General features: G+C 40.7%; 1 protein-coding gene across 4 annotated transcripts in view; it reads right to left on the bottom strand.

Annotated features, from left to right (window-relative positions):
- Nucleotides 1-5,921: 5,921 nt before the first annotated feature.
- Nucleotides 5,922-23,211, bottom strand: part of DAB2 (DAB adaptor protein 2) — a 157,323-nt gene continuing 140,033 nt past the window's right edge. For 3 of the 4 annotated variants that reach the window (XM_032415262.1, XM_032415259.1, XM_032415260.1), the window contains 9 exons: nt 22,978-23,004; nt 22,677-22,730; nt 22,205-22,267; nt 16,841-17,494; nt 15,691-15,853; nt 10,873-11,505; nt 10,215-10,324; nt 9,531-9,598; nt 5,922-7,712 (listed from right to left, as the gene is read on the bottom strand). In XM_032415262.1, coding sequence (XP_032271153.1) covers nt 9,536-9,598; nt 10,215-10,324; nt 10,873-11,505; nt 15,691-15,853; nt 16,841-17,494; nt 22,205-22,267; nt 22,677-22,730; nt 22,978-23,004 — 1,767 coding nt within the window. In that variant the 3' untranslated portion in view covers nt 5,922-7,712; nt 9,531-9,535. The remainder of the gene's footprint in view (nt 7,713-9,530; nt 9,599-10,214; nt 10,325-10,872; nt 11,506-15,690; nt 15,854-16,840; nt 17,495-22,204; nt 22,268-22,676; nt 22,731-22,977; nt 23,005-23,211) is intronic. The other variant, XM_032415263.1, reaches the window with a different exon arrangement.

Below are 23,211 nucleotides of genomic sequence, written 5' to 3' on the forward strand. Positions count from 1 at the left end.
AAAGAAAGAAAGAAAGAAAGAAAGAAAGAAAGAAAGAAAGAAAGAAAAAAAAGAAAGAAAGAAAAAAAGAAAGAAAGAAAGAAGAAAGAAGAGAAAGAAAGAAAGGGAGAGGGGGAGGGAGAGAGAGGGAGGGTGAGAGAGAGAGAAAGGGAGGAAGGAAGGAAGAAAGGGAGAAAACATAACGTGGATACATTTTTCTCTCTCCACCCCAGTGTAGTGTAAGCAAATTTTTGACCCAGTTTAAGAAAAAAATTTTTTTTTCTTCTCCAGACATGTTTTGCTAATCCTTCTTCTCTAGGGGAAGGGCCAGTCAGTAATTACAGATGATTTCACTCAGGAACTTAATCCTATTTCTGGTCTGGCATCATCTCCTCCATTTTTCCCTCTTTACTGATCTGTGCTTTTCTCTGCCATGGGGCTGTGTGTGTATTGCTGATGGGCTGCAAGGCATCTCTCTGCTCCGTGTTCACTTGTTCAGTTTCCAATCTCTACAGTGCAAGGGTTTGTGTTCATCAAATTAGAAGAAAGAAGAAAGTCATCACCACTAATAGGTTTTTTTAAACCCTGAAGAACTGAGGAGAGAATGAAAAAGCACTGTGCAAAATAAACTGTGTCGTGAGTACATAATTTTGATTCAGTTCATTAAGAGCATGATACCATTGGGTGTTGCATTTTATGAAACAGATACACAACAGTATTACTGTTATAAAATTGGGCTCCTCATTGACTGTGGAATATCCAACCAGCCTGCCGGTGAGCAGATATGGAATGATTTGTTATTTATAATGTAGAAGATTTTGGGGAACATTACTCACAACCCATCTTTCATTATGAGCAGCCCGTGGCTTACGTTAAGTATGCTGATTGGAAATACCTGAATTAGAATGCGCCGTGTGAGGTTAGATCGATGTACTGCATTTATAGCAACTAGATAATTCAAATTCTTAAGTGACACTTAATTCATTCTGAAAATATGCCCTGAAAAGCCCAAAGGGGGATCAACTTGCCTAATTAAACATAAGCATAAGCATGTCATGATAGGCATATTGGTTCTAGGAAGTAGAAGAGGAGAACAGTACCATGAAGAGAAGAAAATCTTGGTGGGTGGAAGGTAGGCCAGCGTAAAGGCACTGGGGACAGTTTTTGGAAGCAGTGGAGTGCTGAAGTGGTGAATTTGAGGCTAACTGCAAGGACACCGGACACGTCAGCCACTTACTAGCTCTGACTTTGGGAAGTTCCTCAGTGTCCTCCTCTATAAAATGGTGGTGGTAGTAGCAGCCCACCTCATAGAACTGACATGGAAATTAAATTGTTTATTGTAACACACTCAGAATAGTGTCTGCGGATGGTAAATGCTGGGTAGGTGTTTGCTAATATTATTCAGTGACTTCTGTGGACCATCCCTGAATCCAGTCTGGCTTTCCAGATTTGGCAATTGTGCTTGCAGTGAAGTGAAATGAAGAATTTCGAAGCACATCAGCAAGTAAGAGCTCAGGAGTTCTATAGTCCTCCCTCCTCTATCCTTCCAACTGAGATGGTGCATCACTTTGACGTCAAATTACGTTATGACAACATTAAAGCCTCCTGGACGGGGCTTTTAGTTAACCCACCACCCCCTTCTAACTTTTATAGTCCTCATGATACTAACACACAGAAACTAGTCCTCTGCATCCTTGAGCTTACACCTTCTAGCTGAGGTACCTTGAGTTTGGCTTTGCTGACCATGCTTTCCATGTGTGGGCTTCTCTTCTGCCCTGAGGGTCCTATGTCATCAAAGACTGCTGTGATTTGCACTTGGAGGCAGGCCAACTTAGGGTTAAACTATCACCCAGGCATTTGGGAAATATATTGGCTTATCCATTGCCTGTTTCCAAGGCCCTCTTACCAAGGCAGGCTTCTAGGGCATGCGACCTGTGCAGTTGGACAGGGCTCAAGCCCTTGGAAAGGCCCCACGATTGGTTTCATGCTCTATTAGTACCACCTTGAAATTCTTAATTTTGTGTTTGGATTTTGTTTTGAAAGCAAGTCTGATTGGAAAATGGAGCACGCACATGAGCAGAGGAAATGTACACTGTGTCCCTTCCTCCATGCTATCTACCACATTTGCACAGAATGCATATGTTGCCCCATGAACATGGAATTCAGGTGGACCCATGATGTGTGGGAGTTCAATGAGTCAAAGCAAAAGTGAGTCTAAGGTTGATGTATTATGCCTAGCACTGTGTAAGTGACAGCCCTGAGAGGTCACACTCTCCATTTGAACCAGAGCTGACTTCTAGTACAAGAAGAAACACAAATGACCAAGAAACACTATCAGATCTTTCTTACTAGTGTATTACTTCTCTGCATTAGCCATCTACTTATGCTGAAAATAATAATATAAAAGGAAACAAAAATATAGGGCCACCCATATTTCTTCTTTCCACCATTTTTCTGTACTCATCAGTGAACTAAAGGTAGAATGTACTGGTAGAATGTTCATGTATCAAGAAGTGAATTAAAAACAGTTGACTTAGTTTTGTACTGTGTTTCTACTGTTCTTGTAGGAATGAAATACATATGTTAAATATATATGCATGTATGAGTTACGAAATACAAGTTGTATAATTTCAGTGATTCCACTTACCAGCTAAAGATTAGCAATAAAATTCACACGAAAACTTTAAAATTTCATTTCTTTTTTACTTAGAACAACATTAAATAGCAAATAAAATATGTCATAATAAGAAAAAGTTTGAGAAGAAAGGATATGTTCGTGCATCAATGTCTTTAATGGCACTTTTCCCCCTGGTTTATGAATAATGGATCCTCTATTTTTATTTTGCTCTAGGCCCCAGAAATTATTTAGCCAACCATGTCTCTTCCTTAACTACTTTCACTATAGAGGTTGACAAAGCTAAAAGCTTGATTTCCCGTCCTCTTTTGCACTGAGCAGTGGCCATGTGACCAAATTCTGGCCAATGAGACATAGTGAAGTAATTGGGAAGCCTTGGAGAAAACTGAAATGCCTGGTGCAAGGAGAAGGCCTTGATTGAGCTGCTCTTTCCCATTCTGCCCTCCTTGAACACTAACATCATATTTGGGGCTGTGCAGCCATCTTGTGACCATTAGGCAATAAACATGAGAATAGGGCGCCAAAAGGCTACAAAAGTTGGGGTGAAAAGCTAAAATAGAGTCTATGTCCTTGAGGGCCTTGTTGAGCTACTCAGCCAATACCAGCAGCCATCAATCTGGACTTTTTATGTGAGAAAAATAACCCGCTACTATTTTTAAACCCTGTGAGCCTTTCCATTGATGGAGTCCATTCATTACCAGTGGACATGTGGGCTATAACGTGCCAGCCTGTTCCCAGGGTTTTTCATCAAAAAAAGGACAATTCCTCCTGCTTCTAGCTCTGTCATTTCCATCATCAATCTCTAGGCCAGTCTCTCAGGCTAGTGAGGAAGGTGGGGAGGCAAACATCATATCAGCTTTCCATTCCCCTCCCCTCCCTCTCCAATAGCTCCTGTGTTCCAACACTCCTCTTAGCGGCCCCCAAACAAAAGGCTCTGTGATGATCAATCAGTGTTGGTAGGTATCTGGTAGAAGTAGCTTCAGACACACCCCAGAACCATCCACAGCTCAGCCTTAGCCCAGTCAGGTCATCATGTACCTTTTATAATGGCAATAATTTCACTTTCTTACAATTAAGGTAAAATAATAGTGATTGAAGTTAACCAAATGAAAAGAGAATGGACAGAAAACTCCATAAGTAACATCAGAAGAAAACTTAGTCATGGAGACTTTCAGAGTCAGGTGTTTTTCCTTCTTTTATAACCACCTCAACTTTGGTCAAGGCAGAAACCCAGTTTCTTTGCCACTGAGTAGCCCACACTGTCATCTCCTAGGAGCCTGGCGCTCACATGATTTCAACACACAATAGAGGTTTAGTAATTAAGTACATAATTCCAGGAAAGCAAGGGCAAACAAGGGGCTCAGGCCCTCATTAGGTGAGATGACACATGGCTGGCCCTCGGCCATTAGCCTGGCTGTAATTAGGGCATGTTAACAAGGCTGCCGTTACACAGCCTTGTGTGCGTCCAAGTTTGACATATCAATTTAGAACTGGGTCTTAGTTATTTTTAATAGAAGAAAGTTAGTTAAAACAACATTTTCCAGCAAGAACTAGATGTTTTACTATTTAGCAATTTCCTCCACTGGTAATAGCTTAAATATTTACCAGGGACTTTTAGGGAGCTCCTGTCTTTTACTAGAAGACTTTGTATTGAACCTATTCCGGGAACATGGGTCAGAGTCCTCACTCATCAATTTATTGCAGGGTCGACCAAACTTCTGAGTTAGCTCCATCCTCTGTTCTTTCCCCTCCCTGCTTTCAGCACAGGAAAGACACAGAATTTGCTGTGTTTGGCTCTCTCTAGACACCATGGTTAACATTTTGGTGGAGGAGTTTGAAATCACGGGCTGAAAGGATATCCCTACCGCAATGCACAGTTTTACAATAAAATACCACAGAAATCACTGAAGAGTTGGAGGGATTTTAAAGCATGATGCCATTCTCAGATGAGATGGAACAGCGACAGATCCCACCCCACAGGATTATAGTATCTACAGAATGAAGTTATGTTGTGTAAATGGTAAAGCGCTTCATAGATGCAAGATTATCTTGAGAAAATCAATAACTTCTCCCTTTGTATTGCCTTTATGTGAGGAATTTGGGGGCATGCTGGCTCTTCAAGTTCAACTTTTAGCTTAGATCTATTTGATGCCCAAAAGAAACCCGCCTGCAGGTATAATAGGGTTACCATAAAAGCTGAACTTCCAACATACGGGTGTGACTAGTATTCTTACTAAATAGACTTAGAAAGAAGAGGTCTGCTTCTACTTTGCAGAGACACTTCTGTAAGCACCTCTCCCTGCTTGGCCAACAGTAGTTCCTACTGCACTGAAATGAATGTCCTCCCCTTGTACATATGAGCAAGGGTTAACCTCTGGCAAGATCTTACAGATTAAGCCACATGGAAACAGCATACAGGCTCAGTGGGTTAGACACACTTCAGAGCATCTGGATAAGCCAGATAATTTGTGCAACATGTTCTTATCAGCAGCCTTCTCCAGCACATCTGTGGCTTACTGGAAGCTGCCTTTGTGGGGAGTCTGTTTTTCTATATTCTGCTCATTGTTGGCAAAAAGGGACCAACTGTTTCAATTAAGGGCAAAGGTAAGGCAGTAATAATGAATGACCTATAATCATAAATACCCGTCAATGACACCCACCTGCTCCCAAGTTTGTCCTAATCCTTAGAAAAGTTTAAGATCAAGACTTTTGTATTGAAGCAAGGCCTGCCTCAGGGTCATCTTCCCAGGAGATCTAGGTCTTTTTGAAAAAAATGAGAGTCTTGAACTTTTATACAAGGGGAGAGTATTTAAGAGTGTCCTCGGGCTAAAGATGTCTGATCCTGGGCCTGCCCACCTCACACAGAAGTTCTCCCGAGTGGCCTACACCAGCCTGGATCAGTCCACACAGTTGTGTCTTGGTGAGGTCAAACATGGTTGAATCAAGAACAAGGAGAGGCAAGGGGTAGAAGGTGTGAACCAAGAGTTCATTAATAAATGGTTTTTATACTAGATGTCAGTAGAGGTTGTTCTGATACAGGTCTTATCCACTGCACTCCCATTAAACTCCCAGGAAGGGAATATGTGTAGGTCAGGGAGAGGAAAATAAGGCATTAAAAGATATCAGACAATAGTTTACTCATGGTCTTATTTCACAGATTTCCATTTTCTCTTCATCTTTGTGACAATCCAGAATGTACTAATATTTGCTCACCTTGGACTGATATATTTTATACCTTGACTGTGACACATAATCTCAAAGTGGGGGCCAACTGTAAGAATAAACTGACGCTAACACATGAGATTCTGCCATTCCAGTTTATTGAAATGAGTAAATTTATAGCTTTATTTGCATACAGAAAAGTGCACAAGAAAATAAGTATGTACAAAACAGTTGTGTGGCTGATCATCCTTTTCAAAATTTGTCTACTTTCAAAATTTCAACTATCTAGAAATAATTGCCTCCAGTTGAGCACATTCAGGTATTGGGACATATAAAGTACTATTTTTAAGTCTGTGTTTATAATGACTGAGTAGGAAGCCAGATGGAAAATCATGCCATACATGATCAGCTATTACCATTAAACATAAAACCACAGGACTTTAGCTTGGACTACGTGGGACTAATCAATAAAGGTTCGTGAGGCCACCATCTTGTTTAGATCCTGAGCAGTCATCCTCCTCTTCTACCTAAAGGTAACGTTGTATGGTTGATTAACACCCACAAGAACCTGAGCACTAAGGGTCAAGAGACAACATTTAAAAACCCAACATAGACATAACAAAATGAAACTCATTTTGGCAAGAACAAATCCTTCAGAACTGTGCTAACAATATGACTGGAAATGAACTGGGAGAGTTTCCAAGGTTATGAGGAGAAAAATACTGCAGACATTAGATTTTTCAATGGTAACACCAAATACTTGTTCTACAGCTTCTCTCCTCCCACCCCCTCACCATTTATCTTCCAACTAACTATGAGATTGTGGCTTCAAGCAAGTTTTCCAGTTACTTGATAAAGGTCTAGTATGACCCCATATAAGCACCTAATATATTTGGCACAATCACATTGAACTTTCTGATGTGTTGGCTCTTCAGAATATAGTCCTTCATTGCTGAGTTGAGTTCAGTTTTTCTTCAGTTTTTCTTTCATCTTCTTCAACATGAACTGCTCTTCTGGAACTTCAGCTCAAGAGGATGGCCTCCTATTCCATAGAAAGGATAAAGGTTGTGTCCATTTGCGATTCGTTACGGGATTTAGGGATCACTGAGAAGGCAGAGACGTTTCAGATCCATGAATCCTTAGATTTTTTTTTTGCCCCATAAAACTCTGTTGCTTGTGGAAGGGAAGTAATGTTATATGAACCTGGGAGCAAAACTGACTGAAAAAAAGAATCAGAGGGAAGAGGAGAGGAGAGACAAATAATGTTTTTCCCTCATTTGCACTATCTAGCAAGAGATTGGAAAACAACAACAACAACAACAATCTTGCCCTTGAGAGAAAATAATCTTCAGAAAGAGAAGTTATATTTTTAAAAAGGTTCTTAAGTGTATCAGATTCCCAGTTGTCTAGGGAGAAGTTGGACTTGCTTCAATTTTACTTTAAAAATTCTCTGTAAATGTTGATATGAAGCAAGATTTAAGAAGGTGCCTTGTTATACTATAACCTTTAGGTTTTGTGCTGTAAAATAGAAGCCCCAAACAACTCTGAACAGTAAGGATTTTAAAATTTATTCAAAACAGTGTCATCTGAGGAGTTGTGGTGGCTGCATCTCTCAACCAGAGGGTACATGGTAATGTTCTAGAAGGTTCTAGAACACACTAGGCAATGGTTCAAGTAGGGAAACTACTTTATTTACATTTAAGCTAGAGAATTTAGATTCTTAATTTATTTAAAGCCATAGATTCAGTTTAGCTTTAATCTAAACAGAAAAGTGAAAGGCATTTTACAAGTGGAAGAGGCAGCAAGCAATAAGGTAACAGATAATATGTCAAAGCTGGAATGACAGCAGAGGTCAGGACGTGTCTGGCTATTAGCTTTGTCCTTGACAACTAAGGCCAACCTTTTTGTTCCTCTGGATAGTCAGCATATCAAGTTCCTAGAGAAGTGTAGAGAAAAAAAGAAAAACAAAACCCATGGTTAGAATTTTTGGGTTAAATATCAGTGTATTAAATATCAAGTCATCATTTAAAACCTCAATAATAGTATCTCCTAGGGCTGATGTGAGAGGCCTAAATAAGATAAGTACAGAACCTGAAATAAAGTGATAACACAAATGTTCAATGTTAGCTATTTTCTCTCATGATCATGCTCCCCCACCTCCAACCCCAATCTGTAAGTTTAGCAACTTCACCAAAACAATCCTTCCTTCATGACCTAAGAAAGAAAGGCCCTCCAGGGCGCCTGGGTGGCTCAGATGGTTAAGCGTCTGCCTTCGGCTCAGGTCATGATCCCAGGGTCCTGGGATCGAGTCCCACATCGGGCTCCCGGCTCAGCAGGGAGCCTGCTTCTCCCTCTGACCCTCTCTGCTCTCATGCTGTTTCTCTCTTGCTCACTCTCTAAAAAATAAATAAATAAAATCTTTAAAAAAAAAAAAAAAAAGAAAGGGCCTCCAAGGAGACCTCTCGTCAATTCAGTTGAGTGCAAACAATCCTCCAAGACTCTGGATGCAGTTTATTCCTTTCTCTCTGTCCATGTTTGCCTCCCTTGGAGACAAGGGCGAGTATGAGTCTCTGTTAAGACTCCTAGCCCTTCAGTATATTACACTGCTCTATCAGCGTTAGAAATCACCAGGCTGCTTGTAACCTGGAGCTTTTCCTCAGCACCAGAGGGGGACTTCTTAGGGCTAGAGTCGGGCCCGAGAACTTGCCCTTTCAATAATCTCAGCCTGTTCTCTGAAGCAGACTTTACAGAAAAGCACTTTAAGAAACACTGTAATTCTAGAAGTCAAGTGAGGGACAATAGTCCAAATTGCAAATAAAGTCAATCTTACTGTTCATGTCAGACTTAAGATATTTATCTATTTAAAATAATTAAATTCTAGATGGGTCAAGACAGAGTTTAGTAGGAGTCCCACCTGGATGGGGCAAGACTGAAAATAATGGGTTTGGTTCCTTTCATTCTTTTTATTGTTCTCCCCTACCAACTACGCCCTTCCTCCTCTAAAATGCAGCCAAGGCTTCTGTCCTCCACTAACTTCAATCTTCTGAAATCAGACAAAGTTGCTTCTACTCACTGTTGAAAAAGAAAGGGTCCCGCTGAGCCCTCCCAGAGTCTCAGTCTAAGGCAGTTACACCTAACAACCTACCTAGGATAAAATATACTAGTGAGATCAACCTGCTGCCTCATCTGCCCATATGTTGCTTTTGAAGGGGATATGGGCAGCTATCAGCACTTTTGGATTTAATACCCTCAGACTATTTTAGACTAACTTTGAGACCACTCACAGAGAAATAAATTGATTTGGGAGGCAGCATCTGTTCAGCTGATCTGTTCTATAGCTTCAAAAGGTCTTCAGTTTTCGAACCTTCTATAGGAAACCAAGTAACTACTAGGATGCTTTGCAGTCAACTTCAGTATGAAGGTAAAAAAACAAAACAAAACAACTAGAAAACTATTGTGTGTTATATCAGTTTCATTGTTATGCAAAAATGTTATTTCAAAATATCAAAACCATAGGCTATGATAGAAATCCATATCCTCATGGGTATATTACTATTTTGTAGCGTGTATAAGAATTCTATTCTTAAATGCTCAGCTGAGTCATTACTGAATTAGTTAAGCATAGATTTCCATGTCTATTACTTCTAAGTTACAGAGATTTAACCTTGTACCAATTCTAAAATTAAAATTTCACCCTCACCCCCTGTGCCATGCTTTCTTACCAAACCTAAGCTTAATAGGATCTTCTACTTACAGAAGTTAGGCAAAAGGATTTCCAAAAGGATCCCTATATACATCAGAAGATGTGGGTTGAGAAGCCACCTATGAAGATAAAACCATCCAGTCAATACGTATAATTACAGTTATGAAGAAAAAAAAATTCTATAATTAAGACTTCTCAAATTCCTTTAAAAATCACTTAGGTCACAGACAAATCAGATATTATATGGGTCTACAATGATTTGTGTTTGCCTGCTTATAATTTGTGATGCACATTTATTATTTACATCAAAATCAGGGCTCACGTGAATAAGGTTTGCCTCTCCAAAATGAAAGGTACTGTTTTTATGAGCTAAACGATCGAAGGCAGGAAATCAGGAAACTAAATCCTTGAAAGATTTTTAAAGGTACTAGTATTTTGGCTCAATTTTCTCCCAAAACGCTTTTGTGAGCCAGGCAAAGTGAGACACAAAAGACTTTTCCTATATGATATTCATTTCTCAAGCTCAGGATAGTAGCCCCTGCAAAAATAATCTCTCCCCAGTCTGAGTTGATGTTTTCACTGTGATGGTTCTCAATGATAAATCTTATTTAAACATCCTTTAGCACCAAATGCCACATAGAGCTATACAAACAAGATTAATTCAAGACACGGGTCTTCAGCTAGCTCTATGTGCCATGTACTTTGGAGCAACAGCTTCTAGTAGTTAATACTTACAGAGGCTTGTGATGAGCTGAAAGAATCTTTAGAGAAAGGGTTCTCAAATGCGTTGTCTGCAGATTTGGTAACTGGCAGGGAACCTTGTCTGGGAGCTGGCTTTGGTGGTTCTAGAAGGCAAAAAACACCAAGAAGTCAGCAGACAAATTTTCCCCAAATATAGGCAAAAGTCCCACGATCAAGCTTCTCTCAGAAATTCAGTTCCATACTTTTGGAATTTACATCATGGAACAAGAATCACCACCAAATACTAGGACTCTCGGTTATTACTACAGGCAAATTCATCAGACGAGGAGGCTGTACATATATACCTGAAGTGGAAGACATTCAGAATTCCCTCACTAAGGCAGTGGAGTGTGGTTGAGGCTCTGTTACACAGCCTTCCACATGCCACAACCCACTGAACGTCAATAGCTCTTGGCAGCCCTTTTAGCAATTGTCACAAGAGGGCAGCATTGGGCCAGCCCTTAGAAACAGCTAAGGTAAATCGTTTGCTCCATAAGGTAACCAGTCAAGTTGTCTCCATAACCACCGCTTAGCAAAGAGAGCAAGAGTTAGGCCATTGGTGGGTGGGAGAGGGTTCTTCTAAGGACTCTGTGGGCCCATACGACAGGGGAAACACTCGTCGGTATGGTAGACAGAGAAGTGGGTAGCTTACCATTGATCTTTTTCAACAGTTGATTAGCATCAAAGTCATCATGGTCTGCATTCTCCTGAGGAATGCCCACTTTGCTGTTGAAATAACTGGAGAAGGCACTGGAAGTCCCAGAGGAAGTCTGTTCTCCCTTCCTCGCAGGCACAGCAGGCGGCTGCCGCAGTTGGAAGTCCTTAAACATTTCTTTCACTTCTTTGACTTCTTTATCCCCAAGTGGGTCCAAGGCAGTGAAGGCATCACTGGAGATGTCCTTCGGAGGGCCAGTTCTGGGAGGTGGTTGAGGAGGAGCCACCAGAAGAGAGGAGAGCATAGAAGGGGACTGGGTAGACACAGAAGAAGCTGGAAAAATATTGCTCTGGAAAGGGTTCCCTAAAGGGCTTGTTGAGGACCAAGTATTGGGTGCCACAGATGCTGATGGGCCCCAAACAACAGGGGCTGGAGGGGAAGTTGAGACTGCAAAGGATGAAGGCTGGTTCCAACCTGGAACAGCTGGGCTTGTGGTAAAAACTACTGGCTGACCGAATCCTGAAGGCTGACCACTCATCATGGCTCCTGGGACCACTGAAGTGGACTGACTGAAGACTAAAGATGTTGGGTTCCATGGTCCTGCCTGAGCGGGGCTAACTGGTATACCACCTGAAGGAAGCAGGAGAAAGGACTTATCAGGACACAAGCTTGAAGAGGATTCTTGACTTTCGGAAAGCACAACTCTCAGTGGTGGGGAAGGGGGAGGGGGAGGGTATTTACCAAGCATCTACGAGGCACACACCTTCCTTAAGCCTTAAGGCTGATATGGAAAAAAGGCCCAGAGAGATTAAATCACTCTAAAGATTAACTAGCTAATACAGAATAGCTGGCATTCAAATGTTGGTTGCATTTTGAAAGCCTTTCTTTCTACCACAGATTTTTACACTTTTCTCATTAGAAGGCTAATACACTCCATAAGGACCTAGTCATGAAAAAAATGAGTGCTTGCCACACCGATACATTTCAAACAGCTAGGACAGAGCCTGTTGATAGCATGAATGCATTTGTTGAGTGAATGCATTTACATAAACAAACCATACTGATTACGAAGTAGTTAATTAAGATAATCCATTGGGTACTCTGATTCACTGATTTGATCTTTTCAATTGGCAGCTGGCTCCTGTCTGGTGTCTTATGGAAACCAGCTATCACGCATGTACACGAGGCCTCAACATGCTTGCATCCTGAAGAAACCATTTCAGTTTCCTTGCTTTTAAATGCTGCCAAGGTTGACACAGCCAAATAAAAGGATGATAAAATTTGGTTGATGCCAAGATAGTTTTAGACTTTTATACATGTAAATGGAGGAAAGCCTGGTTATCCTGGGAGAGCTGTTGCAAATAAAAGTGCTTCCTGCCATGTGTCACTCACCAAACCTTGCCATAAGTCAGAGCACAATATTTAAAAGAGGAAGGGAGGGAGAGAAGACGGCATGAAGCAAACCCCGCCCCCCAAAACAAACAAACAAACAAACAAAAACAACAAAACCTTCCGAGGTAGCTAACTGCCTGTGTCTGGGCATCTGATCTCTGTAGAGGAATGGTTCCATCACCTGCATCTTTGTGATGTTGATTAAGAATTGATGAAATTACTAAAATACATGTCTCTCCAGTGTTTTTCGCCCTCTCCTTGAGAAGCTCATTCCCTACATCTTGTTCTCATACATAGGACATTTTCTCTCCTGCCTCTTCCCAAGTATATTAATGACCCAGTCAAACTGCCTCCACAAACAAAAAACCTAAATTCAGCCTCATACCTATTCATGAATGATGCTCTGCTCTCAAAATCTGCTTGCCTTGAGCTTTAGAATAAAAGCATTCTTTAGCTATGAAAGTTTTCTAGCTGAACTAAGAAAAGGCCTCCAAACTTCTAACTTGCGTTAGGAATGTTTTTGTTTCCAGTGTGAGAAATATTTTGAAAGTGATATTCAGGGGCTGATGTAGCAAGATATTCTATCTTAAATTTTCTTAGTATTGGAGATTGATGTTACTTGACTCAACTGTATCATCATGAAGGCTAACCATCTAGCCGTGAAGATGCATGGTGCGCTCAGAGACAGGGGTAGGTTTCAGAAAAGGTCATCTTACTAAATTAACATGCTTGTTTGGGAGGTTAGGGAACTGGGTACAAGAATATTAATTATTACAATTGGGAAGCTCACAGTCTGTGACAATGGAGACTAAAACTCAGGCATACCAGCTCGAAGTCCAGTGCCCCATTCTCCTGTTCTGCCTCCTTGGCATCACGGGATAGGACTATTTTTTTTAATGGAAATTAATTCACATACTTATTTTGTAGTTACAGAAATTAGACTTGACTTACACTAAAGAGCATACATATTCTTTTCACAACTAATGGGTTTGAGTGAAGTGATTGCAGCACTTTAAAACAAATTTATTTAAATTTTGTTAACCAAAGCCAAAGTCACTCACTGATAATTTATGCCAACTGGATGTGCAAATTGGGTAGAATCTTATCGTTTTTCATGTTGGATGACTTGCCTTCCCTTAGGAAAATGTATGGCTTTAGTCATAGATGGTATTAGAGGGAGTGGTGGTAGTTAAAGAAAAATATTATATCTGCCAGTAATTAAAGGCTTTCTCAGTATATGCTTATGCCAGCCTTCATTCCCATCTGATGGATTTCATGCATTGCATTTCCAAGATAGTTCAGGCTCTGCTGGAGAAAGTAGAGGCAAGGGGTAAGGAAAAAGAAAGTGTGGGTGTAAAAAGTTAATTTTATTACCTTCTGATGCTAGATTAAAACACAGGGAAGCCAGTCAAAGCTGAAGGCTCAGCTTTCTACAATACCTCTCCCCACCCCCAGTTCTCCAGAAGAGACAGTCCCCCAGCTGGGTCTAGCGGAAGCCAGACCTACAACCTTCCATGGTTTGGCTGAGGATCCCTGCTAGTGGACAGGGGCTATACTGTAGAGCTCAGTTTGAGTCCCATGTCCAAACTTGGAAGGATCATCAGTATTCTGCAGTTGTATACCCCAAGGCCTCAACAGGGGCACCTAGCCAAAAAGCTTCACTTCGTCTGAATAAATTAACAGTTATAGGGTCCAGCTGTATTTTCGAGCTGACTTGTTAAATATTGGCTGTAAAAATTCTTTGGGGCATTGATATTAGACTGTCAAGCTCTGGGATGTGATCTAGTCACAGGCAGTGCATGCAAGCTCTCAACCCTTCTGCAAGGAAAAGCACCCACCAGCTCCACTTAAGGGGGCAGGAAAAGGAGCGATGCACAAAAGGGGAAGCCCGCCAGGGACATGAAGTGTTCAGGGAGAGTCTTGACGGTGTGAATGCAAGCAGAGACCTGGAACAAGTTGGCTTCCCACACCCACATTGATTTCAGCCACTCAGCGGTTGGGTGACAAGCCCCTCTTGCCACCATACTCCAGATACGATTAAACAGATTTAATATGCCAAAATGAAAATGCTTTCCTTTGCAGGAAAGCATCAGGGGAAACAAAAAATAGGGTCCTGATGACTGACTCCACAGGAGGCAGAGAAATCCAAGAGCCCTGGTCAAATTTTACAAAATGGGGGAAGAGAGTCCCTCTTCATCCATAGCTCCCCCCAACTGCCTCCCAAGACAGAGTCTGTTGGGAACTTGTAGAGGTGCCAAGAAGCAGAAAAATAAAGAGTCCCCAGCAGGACAGCAAAGACTGTTGTCGGGATTCCTGAAGACTGTCCCATGGAGGCAGAAAGGAACTGGAGGCTGTGGGCAAACAATAGCAGGGCTAGTCCTCAGCCAAGTGGCCTTCCGCAGAGTCCTGCTACAGAGAGGCTCAGCGGCTCACGTGAGCTCGACACATTTATGAATGAGCCCTGGCACATCCTGGACATCTGGTAAAATCCCATCTCTTCCCTTTTCTCTGTGTTCTTTTCGACTTCAGGTTTCTAGCATTTGTTTTCTAACTCTATTAAGACACTCAGATACCCAAAATATTGGCAAGGAGCAGCTAAGGCTTAAGTATTCAGAGACCGATTGGGATATATGCCTGTCTCATACCCATCATATGCCTAGGAACAGAGCTGGGCTGAGAAACTAAGACTTGCATTGTATGACTTACACTTGCTTTGGACTTAACTTATATCCCTCTCGGGGATAGGACAGGATACCCTATCCAAGAAGCATATCAGTTTACTAGGAGATAGGGCTTCGATCTAGTAATGGCAAATTACGTGGCAGGCGTGCATGTCATCAGTTTTTCCAACACAGATGATAGACAAGACTCTCTCAGCTCTACCTCGTTTCTCCAATGAATCTAGTCTGAGCATCAGAATCCCTTACAGTTGTTTTCCGTAAGCCATTGCCAGTTGGCTCGGGTAAGTGCAATATTGAAAATGGTTTTCTTCAGTGTCTGGGTGGCTCAGTTGGTTAAGCGACTGCCTTCGGCTCAGGTCATGATCCTGGAGTCCCAGGATAGAGGCCCGCATCAGGCTCCCTGCTGAGCAGGGAGTCTGCTTTTCCCTCTGACCCTCCCCTTCTCATGCTCTCTCTCTCTCTCTCAAATAAATAAATAAAATCTTCTAAAAAAATTGAAAAAAAAAAAGAAAATGGTTTTCTTTCCACGTGCCAACTTCAGGAGCCAAATTTCAGTTGCAAGTCAAGAGTACCAAATGAGGGTGGGGGTCTATGGAAGTAAAAGTGGGAGAAAGGTTCCCTGGGATGCTCAGATCTTATGTCCCTGGAACCTCTATGGATATGAAGTGCCTTCCTCCTGTGCATTATAATCTTATGAGTGAAAGCAACAGAGGCAAATCTAACTCAATCTCTAAGCACCTACCTAGACCCGCAAGGGGTCCCACTGGGGCAGAAGCATTTGTTTTGAAGAGATCCAGAGGGTTGGTCTGTAGGGTTGCAGATTGTCCTGTAGGTGATGTCTGGCCTGGAGGTTCTGAGGCGGGAGGGGTAAAGATGTCTGATGCAAGCAAGTCTTTTGCTGGAGACTAACAGGGCAGAGAGGGAGATACAAGAGTTACTCAGTAATAGTGAAAAACAGCTTTATTCTGTCTCCTATTCTGTACCTCAAATTTGGGAACCACAAAAAGAAAAACTTATTCCTCTTACTGGTAAACTACAAAAAGCCAAAGCTCCCCCCACACCCCCCCAAAAAAGACAGATCCCTGCAATGGACAGAATATTTGGTCTTGGTAACTGATGTAAAGAGGACTCTCAAGGTGAAATCTATTTTACTCATTTACACATTTGCATCCATCAGGTCTCCTTGTCAGCTAAAAGCTTGAAGCTGGGAAAGAAAGGACAACTATAAATAAATAAGTAACCTACATATTTTTGATTATTCTACTGGGTTTAAATCAGTCTGCCTAAAGGTGATATTATAGTCTAATTATTAGGCCAGCCTGCATATTCTAATGAGATTTTTAAAAAGATATTTACATAAACCACATTTTAAATTGCTTTTGAATGAAGTGGTACTAGTAAATATTTAAGTGTCTTTTAAAGCAATGGATCATTCAGCCAGCACTGAATAGAAGAGGCAAACTCGAGAATTTTCCACCACCACCTTGGACATTAATGCACTAGGAGGAGTGTGGGGGGCATGTGTTAGTGCGGGGAAGGTACACAAGGCATCACAAAGAACCCTTGCCCTCCCCTTCCAGAACATGACGATCGAACTTACCAGACGTACAGAAGCATAGCAGCATTAAAAATGGAAAAACTGGTGTTTAGTTAATAATAAGTGACAAGACATGCAAACGGAAAGCAGGGTGTGAAAACACTGCTGAGTGAGAAGCTTAGAAAGGGCGGCCATCAGAGGAAGGTATTCCTGGAGAAAGATGTGCCTTATCCCACCTTCTATTTCACAGCCACACAGGAAGCTACAAGAGCAGCAGGAAAGAGAGCTTGCATCACACCACCCTTTGGTACCGAACATGCATTCTGCCAATGGATATGTGGAGAAGACAATTCACCTTAGCAGTCCTTCTGCCTCTTCCTGGTTTGGTACTTTGTGGAGGTGGGATAATGGCTATGGAGTCATGTGGTGAGGACTGGACAGAGCTTTCCAAGTCCTGCTTTACGCCATTCAGTACAGACAGTCCTTTGGGAGGGCTTCCCACAAAAGGGTTCGGGGAGGATTTGATATGGAAGCCGTTCTGTTCTCTTTCAGATACCCCATTTTGAGTTCTCACTGTTGGCTGTGTTTGCGTACTTGAAAAGGGCCATGGGCCTGCCTGAGCTTCCTGTTTGCCAGTCCGGTTAGAGATTTGGTCAAACTGCTGACCAAAGTAATCAACATCCCCATTCAGGGGCCCATTACTCAGTGGAGTAGGCAAGCTACTCAAATTCTCTTTCTTCTGATCTGAAGATTTGAGAGAATCAAACGAAGAGGGTGTCGATTGGTCTGGCTGTGCAAAAGGATCATCACGGAAAGGATCAGGATTAGGGGTGGGAAAGAAGTTGAGATTGGCAGAAAAGGCATTTTCAGGCAAGAAAGATGCCTGAGGCTTTGGTCGTGGAAGAGAACAGGAGGTAATGCCATTTGTTAAGAATGGATTTTCTCTTAAAGAATTCTGATTGGTGTCGATTTCAGAGTTTAGATCCACTAACAGGATATCTTTGCTTTCCTATCACATTTGGGAAGAAAAAAAAAAAAAGAGAAAAGAAAGTGTTAGTCCATGTCGTCGTGACTTCAAATGAGAAAGCTACATAAGATGATCAGGATCATCAAAATTCCCATTAAGGTTTGGTCTTGACAGATCGGTTGACCATTACCTCCTCCCATCACCTCCCTGAGTGCATTTCTTTACTACAGTTGAATAGGTCCTCCCTGTCCCTCCCCACCCTGTTGCCCCTTTATTTAGTTCTCAACTTTGTTGGCCCTTCATTAAAATGAAACTGTACTGTCTGCTCTAGTCATGTGTCTGCTCACCCTTGTAGACTGGCTGCATTCACGATCCTCCTTGTTCCCATTCCTGCCTTTGCAAGTCTTCAAGGGAATCGACTGTGAGTCACTCTAAGCAATTATCTAAGCATATTGAGTGTGAATGTAAGAAAAGATCTCTGAAGCCTAACAGCCTCCCACCTGAGGCACAGTCCCATCCGTTGTACCCTCAGAGTCATGTAACAGCATCTCTCTAAATGAGCGAATTCATTGGCTAATATTTTATAGTTCTGGTTGAGACAAAGTTTAAGGTCAAATATATTTCCCTATAATTGGTCTTTCCTCTAAGAGGCAAAAACAGATTTTCCCACCATATCACATGGCCTGTCAGGTATGCCCCTTTAAATATTTAAGGATCTTTTTGAAGGTGCTAGTCAAGTTGGATCTCTCATCCTAGTCTCCTCTGGACACATCCTTTTGTCTGTGTCCTTCTAGAAAGAAGAAAGTGATACTCAAAATCCTGATACATTCTAACATCATATTAACCTCTTGTATTTGTGCATTTTTTCATAATACAGCTTAGAGTTGCCTGCGTCGTGACAGTAATCTCATCTATTTGGTGGATAAATTCAAGTAATCTTTAATTTATCTTTAATTTATGTACAATGTAATCTTTAATTCATGTATGAAGTAGAGATGTGGGTTTAGAATTAATTTGAAAAACATACCAAATACTTAACTCTACAAAGTCTATTCCTTCCCTATCTTAATTACTTGCATTCTCCATTGTTAGATAAGATACCCTCTCAACAGAAAATCAGCAAATTTGAAAAATCTGACATGTCTTTATTCAGTTCAGTGACATAACTAATTTGGGCTCACCTTGGGATAGGGCTGTCAAAAACTGACACACCTTCCTTCTGACTGACTTTGATCCATTAACTACTCACCTATGCTAGCCACAGAAGAATATAAACAATCAACAATGTCTAGCTGAGATGGAAGTTAGAGGTCTAGCATTACCCCGAGCACCTTACTAAATATTTTTGATCACTGGGACAAAAACAACCTCAAGGGAATATGAAATTCTCAAACTAGTAAGTAAAAAGGAGGGCTGAATAGGCCTCCTTGGCTTTAAAAGAACAAATTTTTTGAAAGTTTAGGTCTTAATTGGTCTTTTATCTTTGGCTTCCTTTACTGTTAGGTATAAAAACACAATTTTTAAAAGCCAGTTTTTCTTTTTATAACCAGAAGAATTTGTCAGAAGAAAGAGCTTATAATTAAAAAAAATTTTTTTTAAATCAAAGAAATGGATTGGAAGATCTCTTAATGTAGGGATCTTTAACAATCAAAAGATAGGACAAAATGTATTACAAAAGCTTGTGATTTCAATATTTATTCATTTATGATGAGCCACCTCTGGGTTAGAACAGTTGGGTGTTCACAGCTGGTAGAGTTCTCCTTTTCAAATACTTCAGAAGAAGTTCTTAGGACACCAAACTGGAGCCACAATGTTAGACTTCTGAATAGTCACCCTATAAGTAAAATGTATAAGGCTCTCCTCAGGTTGGGTTTGTTGTTAATCCAGGATTAAGAGTCTAGTTCATAGACTACAGTGGGATGATGTGAGACTCCTCATCTGCCCCCTAGGTCAGAACTTCATTAATTCTTTGTTGGATCATCAAACACTGCATCCACTCCGCCACCATCTGACCACTTGAGAGATAAGCACTGATAAATGAAGGTGAAATGCAGTCCTGGCTCGTAAGGAGCTCCAGGAGGAGGAGGAAGCAGGCAGCCACAGAGGTGTCTGCATGAAGATGAGCTCTTATATACTGAGTTCCACAGCCTAGCTTTCTCCAGGAAGCTGATCTCTCCCAACCATTTCAGCCTGCTGAATCCCTGAACTTTCCAGCTCAAAGCTTTCAGGGGCTTCCTGCTATCCCCTATGTTAAAATAAGCCTCATTAGCCAGCCTTTCAAAATGACCTACAATAGGACCCAGTTTATTTTTAGCCTAACTGCTCCCTATGTTCCTACACACTTCAAAGACCCAACTCAAGTTCAGATTCTTTACAAAGCCTTTTCCCATGGATCTTTCTACTTCAGCATCACCTGTGCCCACCCATGGCCTCTTATATATGCATGACACTGTGCTTTGGGCCCTGATCCCATCCCTGTACCAGACTTAACCTCCTTCATACCTTATGTTCTTCTCATAATAACTGTGCTTTCAAATGGTCATTTTTAAAGTCTGAGAACATGTCTTTTGGGTTTTTCCTTTCCTTCTTTTTCTTTTGAGTGGCAGTATGGAAGAATATTATTCAGTTATTTTCCAATAAAAATTATGTTCTAAGGGATGCCACTTAGTTTGTAACATGAGTTTTACTTGAAACGCATAAAACTGTTCTGTATGAATGCTGGGGGAGGGACAGATGGGTCAGGGAACCAGTAATAAAGTCCAGGTAATTTAGATTTCTTTTTCTCTTCATCTCTTCCAGAGCAACCGTTCTAAGATTGTGAATATTTTTAAACATTCTGGTTTTATCAAGTAGAAATAAATTTGTTTTGTGACCTATGAATATGGAGTCAATATGCAAGAACACGTGGGCAAAATCCAACCAGCACATAATTAGTGCCATTAGCATTCTCTTACTTATCAGATACCATCTACTTTGATGGTATTTATTACCTTAATTTACAGTTAGTTTAAAACTCACTTTTATTTCTATAAACCAAAAATTCTTAGAATGCATTAAGTCTAATATAACTAAGACTCAGGATTACTCATATTGTTTTCATTTCCTCTTTCAGAACTTTCTAGAAGTCTACAGAAGCAGATTAAACAGTCAGTGCTTCCTTGCCTATCCCACTGGAATTCTATTTCACAGCTTGAGTGCTTTGATCTCTTTCAATATCCATGTTTGAATGTCAGTTACACTTGGAAAGTAGATCATTCAGATATCAATTCACTTTGGGAAGGGGGTTACTGTGGAGGAGGGGACAAAGTTGTCTAGGAATCAAAAGGACCTCAGGGCTGGGATAGACATTTCAGGATCATCTAATCTTGTCTCTTAACAAGTGTATCCTTAGGATGGTAACAAACATTACGAAGAATAAAAGGTTCCACAGACAAGTGAGTCAGGGCTCACTGCTGAAAAGAACATTAAACAGGCTTCTTCTCTATCGTAGGCTTTTTAGGGCCTCTGAAATTCTGTTATGCATCGTGAATCTCATAGGATCGGGGACAAAGAAGAGAGTATGCAGCCCCTGCCCCTTCCCATCTCATGGGCCTGGGCATCTTATGTGAAAGTTCATGGACGGCCATTCTCTGCAATACTCTGGCAGGTGAGACTTACCCTGTCCTTTATCTGCTGCTGCTTTAAGTCCTATGACCTTCTTGGTCATGTAGACTTGCTTGATAATTCCCTGATATAAGAGACTCCTAGACAGACATTCCCACTCATTATTCTAGACTGATGGCTCTTTTTGTCTGGTTATTGCCTTGTCATCTTTTATGGTCAAGTCCAGAAATTCATTTACTTTGAGGCATTACATGAACCTCTAAACTAGACAAATACCATGTAATTAGCATCAATTAATAGGCTTTGTGATTAGTTTTAATGCTGGTCTCCCTGCTTGAAAGTAAACTCCATGATGTCATTGACACTGTACCTCTCACTCACTTCTGTGCCCTGTGAATGGCAGGTACTCAAGAAACTGTTTAAAAAATAATAGTTAAAAGAAGTTATTCAAAATTACATGGGTAGTTTAACTAGAGGCCTGTTTTGGAAGGTCTGAGATGTGTGCTTAAGCTCTGAATCTGGACCTCTTTCTCGGGTGAATGAGTTTTTTTTTCTGAATCACCACATCCTTACCTATTAAGGAAAATATTGCTCCATTCTCACAGAGTTGTTATGGATCAATCAGTATTTAGAATACTTGATACACTATAGTGTCCTTCAAAGAATGAACAACTTTTTTAAACAAGGATGGTCCTTGGTTAAACATAACTGAGCATCTTATTTGTTTTAAGTCTTACTTCACACCAAGCTTATGCTATTAAGTCACAATAGAAAAAATAGAAAAATACTGAAGAGGCTAGGTGGTTTTATAATTAATCATCTCGCAAACACTTCCTTCCAGTGGGACTTATGCAAAGGATTATTATTCAGGTCCTTTTCTGATCCTAAGTAATATCAAGAAGGATTGCACTGCCTGTCCTCTGCTCAGATCTAACCACCAAGCAAAATTAATATATCTGAATTGGTGCTGATAGGTTCCCATGGTAAGTTAAGATGCAAATTTATTCTAGTAGCCAGTTATACTTTATGTGGAAAAATCTGCAGTTACCTTCCAAGTTTCAACGAGATGCTCAAGATTTCTGGTTAATTGCCAATTTGAGTTATAGATGTCATTTTCATTACATTGCAAATTTAAAAACAGGCACTTACTGTTGGACTATTTAGGTCAGGAGGTGTAGACATGTCCCCAAACAAATCCATCTGGTCAACACCCTTAAAAAAGTATTTGGATTAGATTCAGATGTGTCTACTAAAAAGTATTACTTTGTATATTGTTGTAATTGTTTCCTAAACTAAGGTTTAGGAATATTGTTGTCACAACTTGATTTTCATTTAACTAATACAGATTTACTATTAGGCTATTTAGGCCTGGAAGTGTAGACATGTCCCCAAACAAATCCATCTAGTCCACACTCTTAAAAACATTTTGTAGATTAGATTCAGATGTGTTTACTAAAAACATTACTTTCTATCTTGACATAAATGTTATATTAATGTTTAGGGCAATAGTTGTCATAACTGGACTTCCATACAGATTCAATGCAGATTTGGTATTAGCAACATCTATAGGAAGTAAACCCATGTTCAGTTAAATAAGAATTATAAAAAATCACATACATACCAATTTCAGTTTGTTAGCTTGGTCATCAAGGGTCAGTAGGGTCTCATTCCCATTCTGAAAAGACGGCAAATATTTAAGGGTTTAGCTGGTGAGTTTTCTTATAGAATGTAATTTCCTAGTGTATTGGCTTGCTAAGCAGTTATGATTTTGGTACTGATAATTCAACTATACATCTTCTATGGCCAGAGAGATCATGAACACATAATCATAAGCTAGGAGGGGAGCATGCCTGGACAGGTAGCAAACAAGGACTTCTACACATCACGTGTGCAATTCATAAGAAGTAAAGGTGCAGTTTTACCTCTACTGCTTTGTTGGCTTCTTCCATCTAAAAAGAAAGACACAAATTCAGTGATCTTAACAACTACAGTTAAAAGGGAATTAAATATCTGTATATCTATATATCTCTATATATACCTATGGGTTCATGAGCACAAGGCAAGAGAGAGTCTTGCATATTATTTCTTCTGCCCTACATTCCCCTGCCCTTTTCATATCAGTACTAGATTTGAATACAGTTTCTGAACTTAAACTT

This window comes from Phoca vitulina, unplaced genomic scaffold (genome assembly GCF_004348235.1).
Source record: "Phoca vitulina isolate PV1807 unplaced genomic scaffold, GSC_HSeal_1.0 scaffold17, whole genome shotgun sequence".
Classification (NCBI taxonomy): Eukaryota; Metazoa; Chordata; class Mammalia; order Carnivora; family Phocidae; genus Phoca; species Phoca vitulina.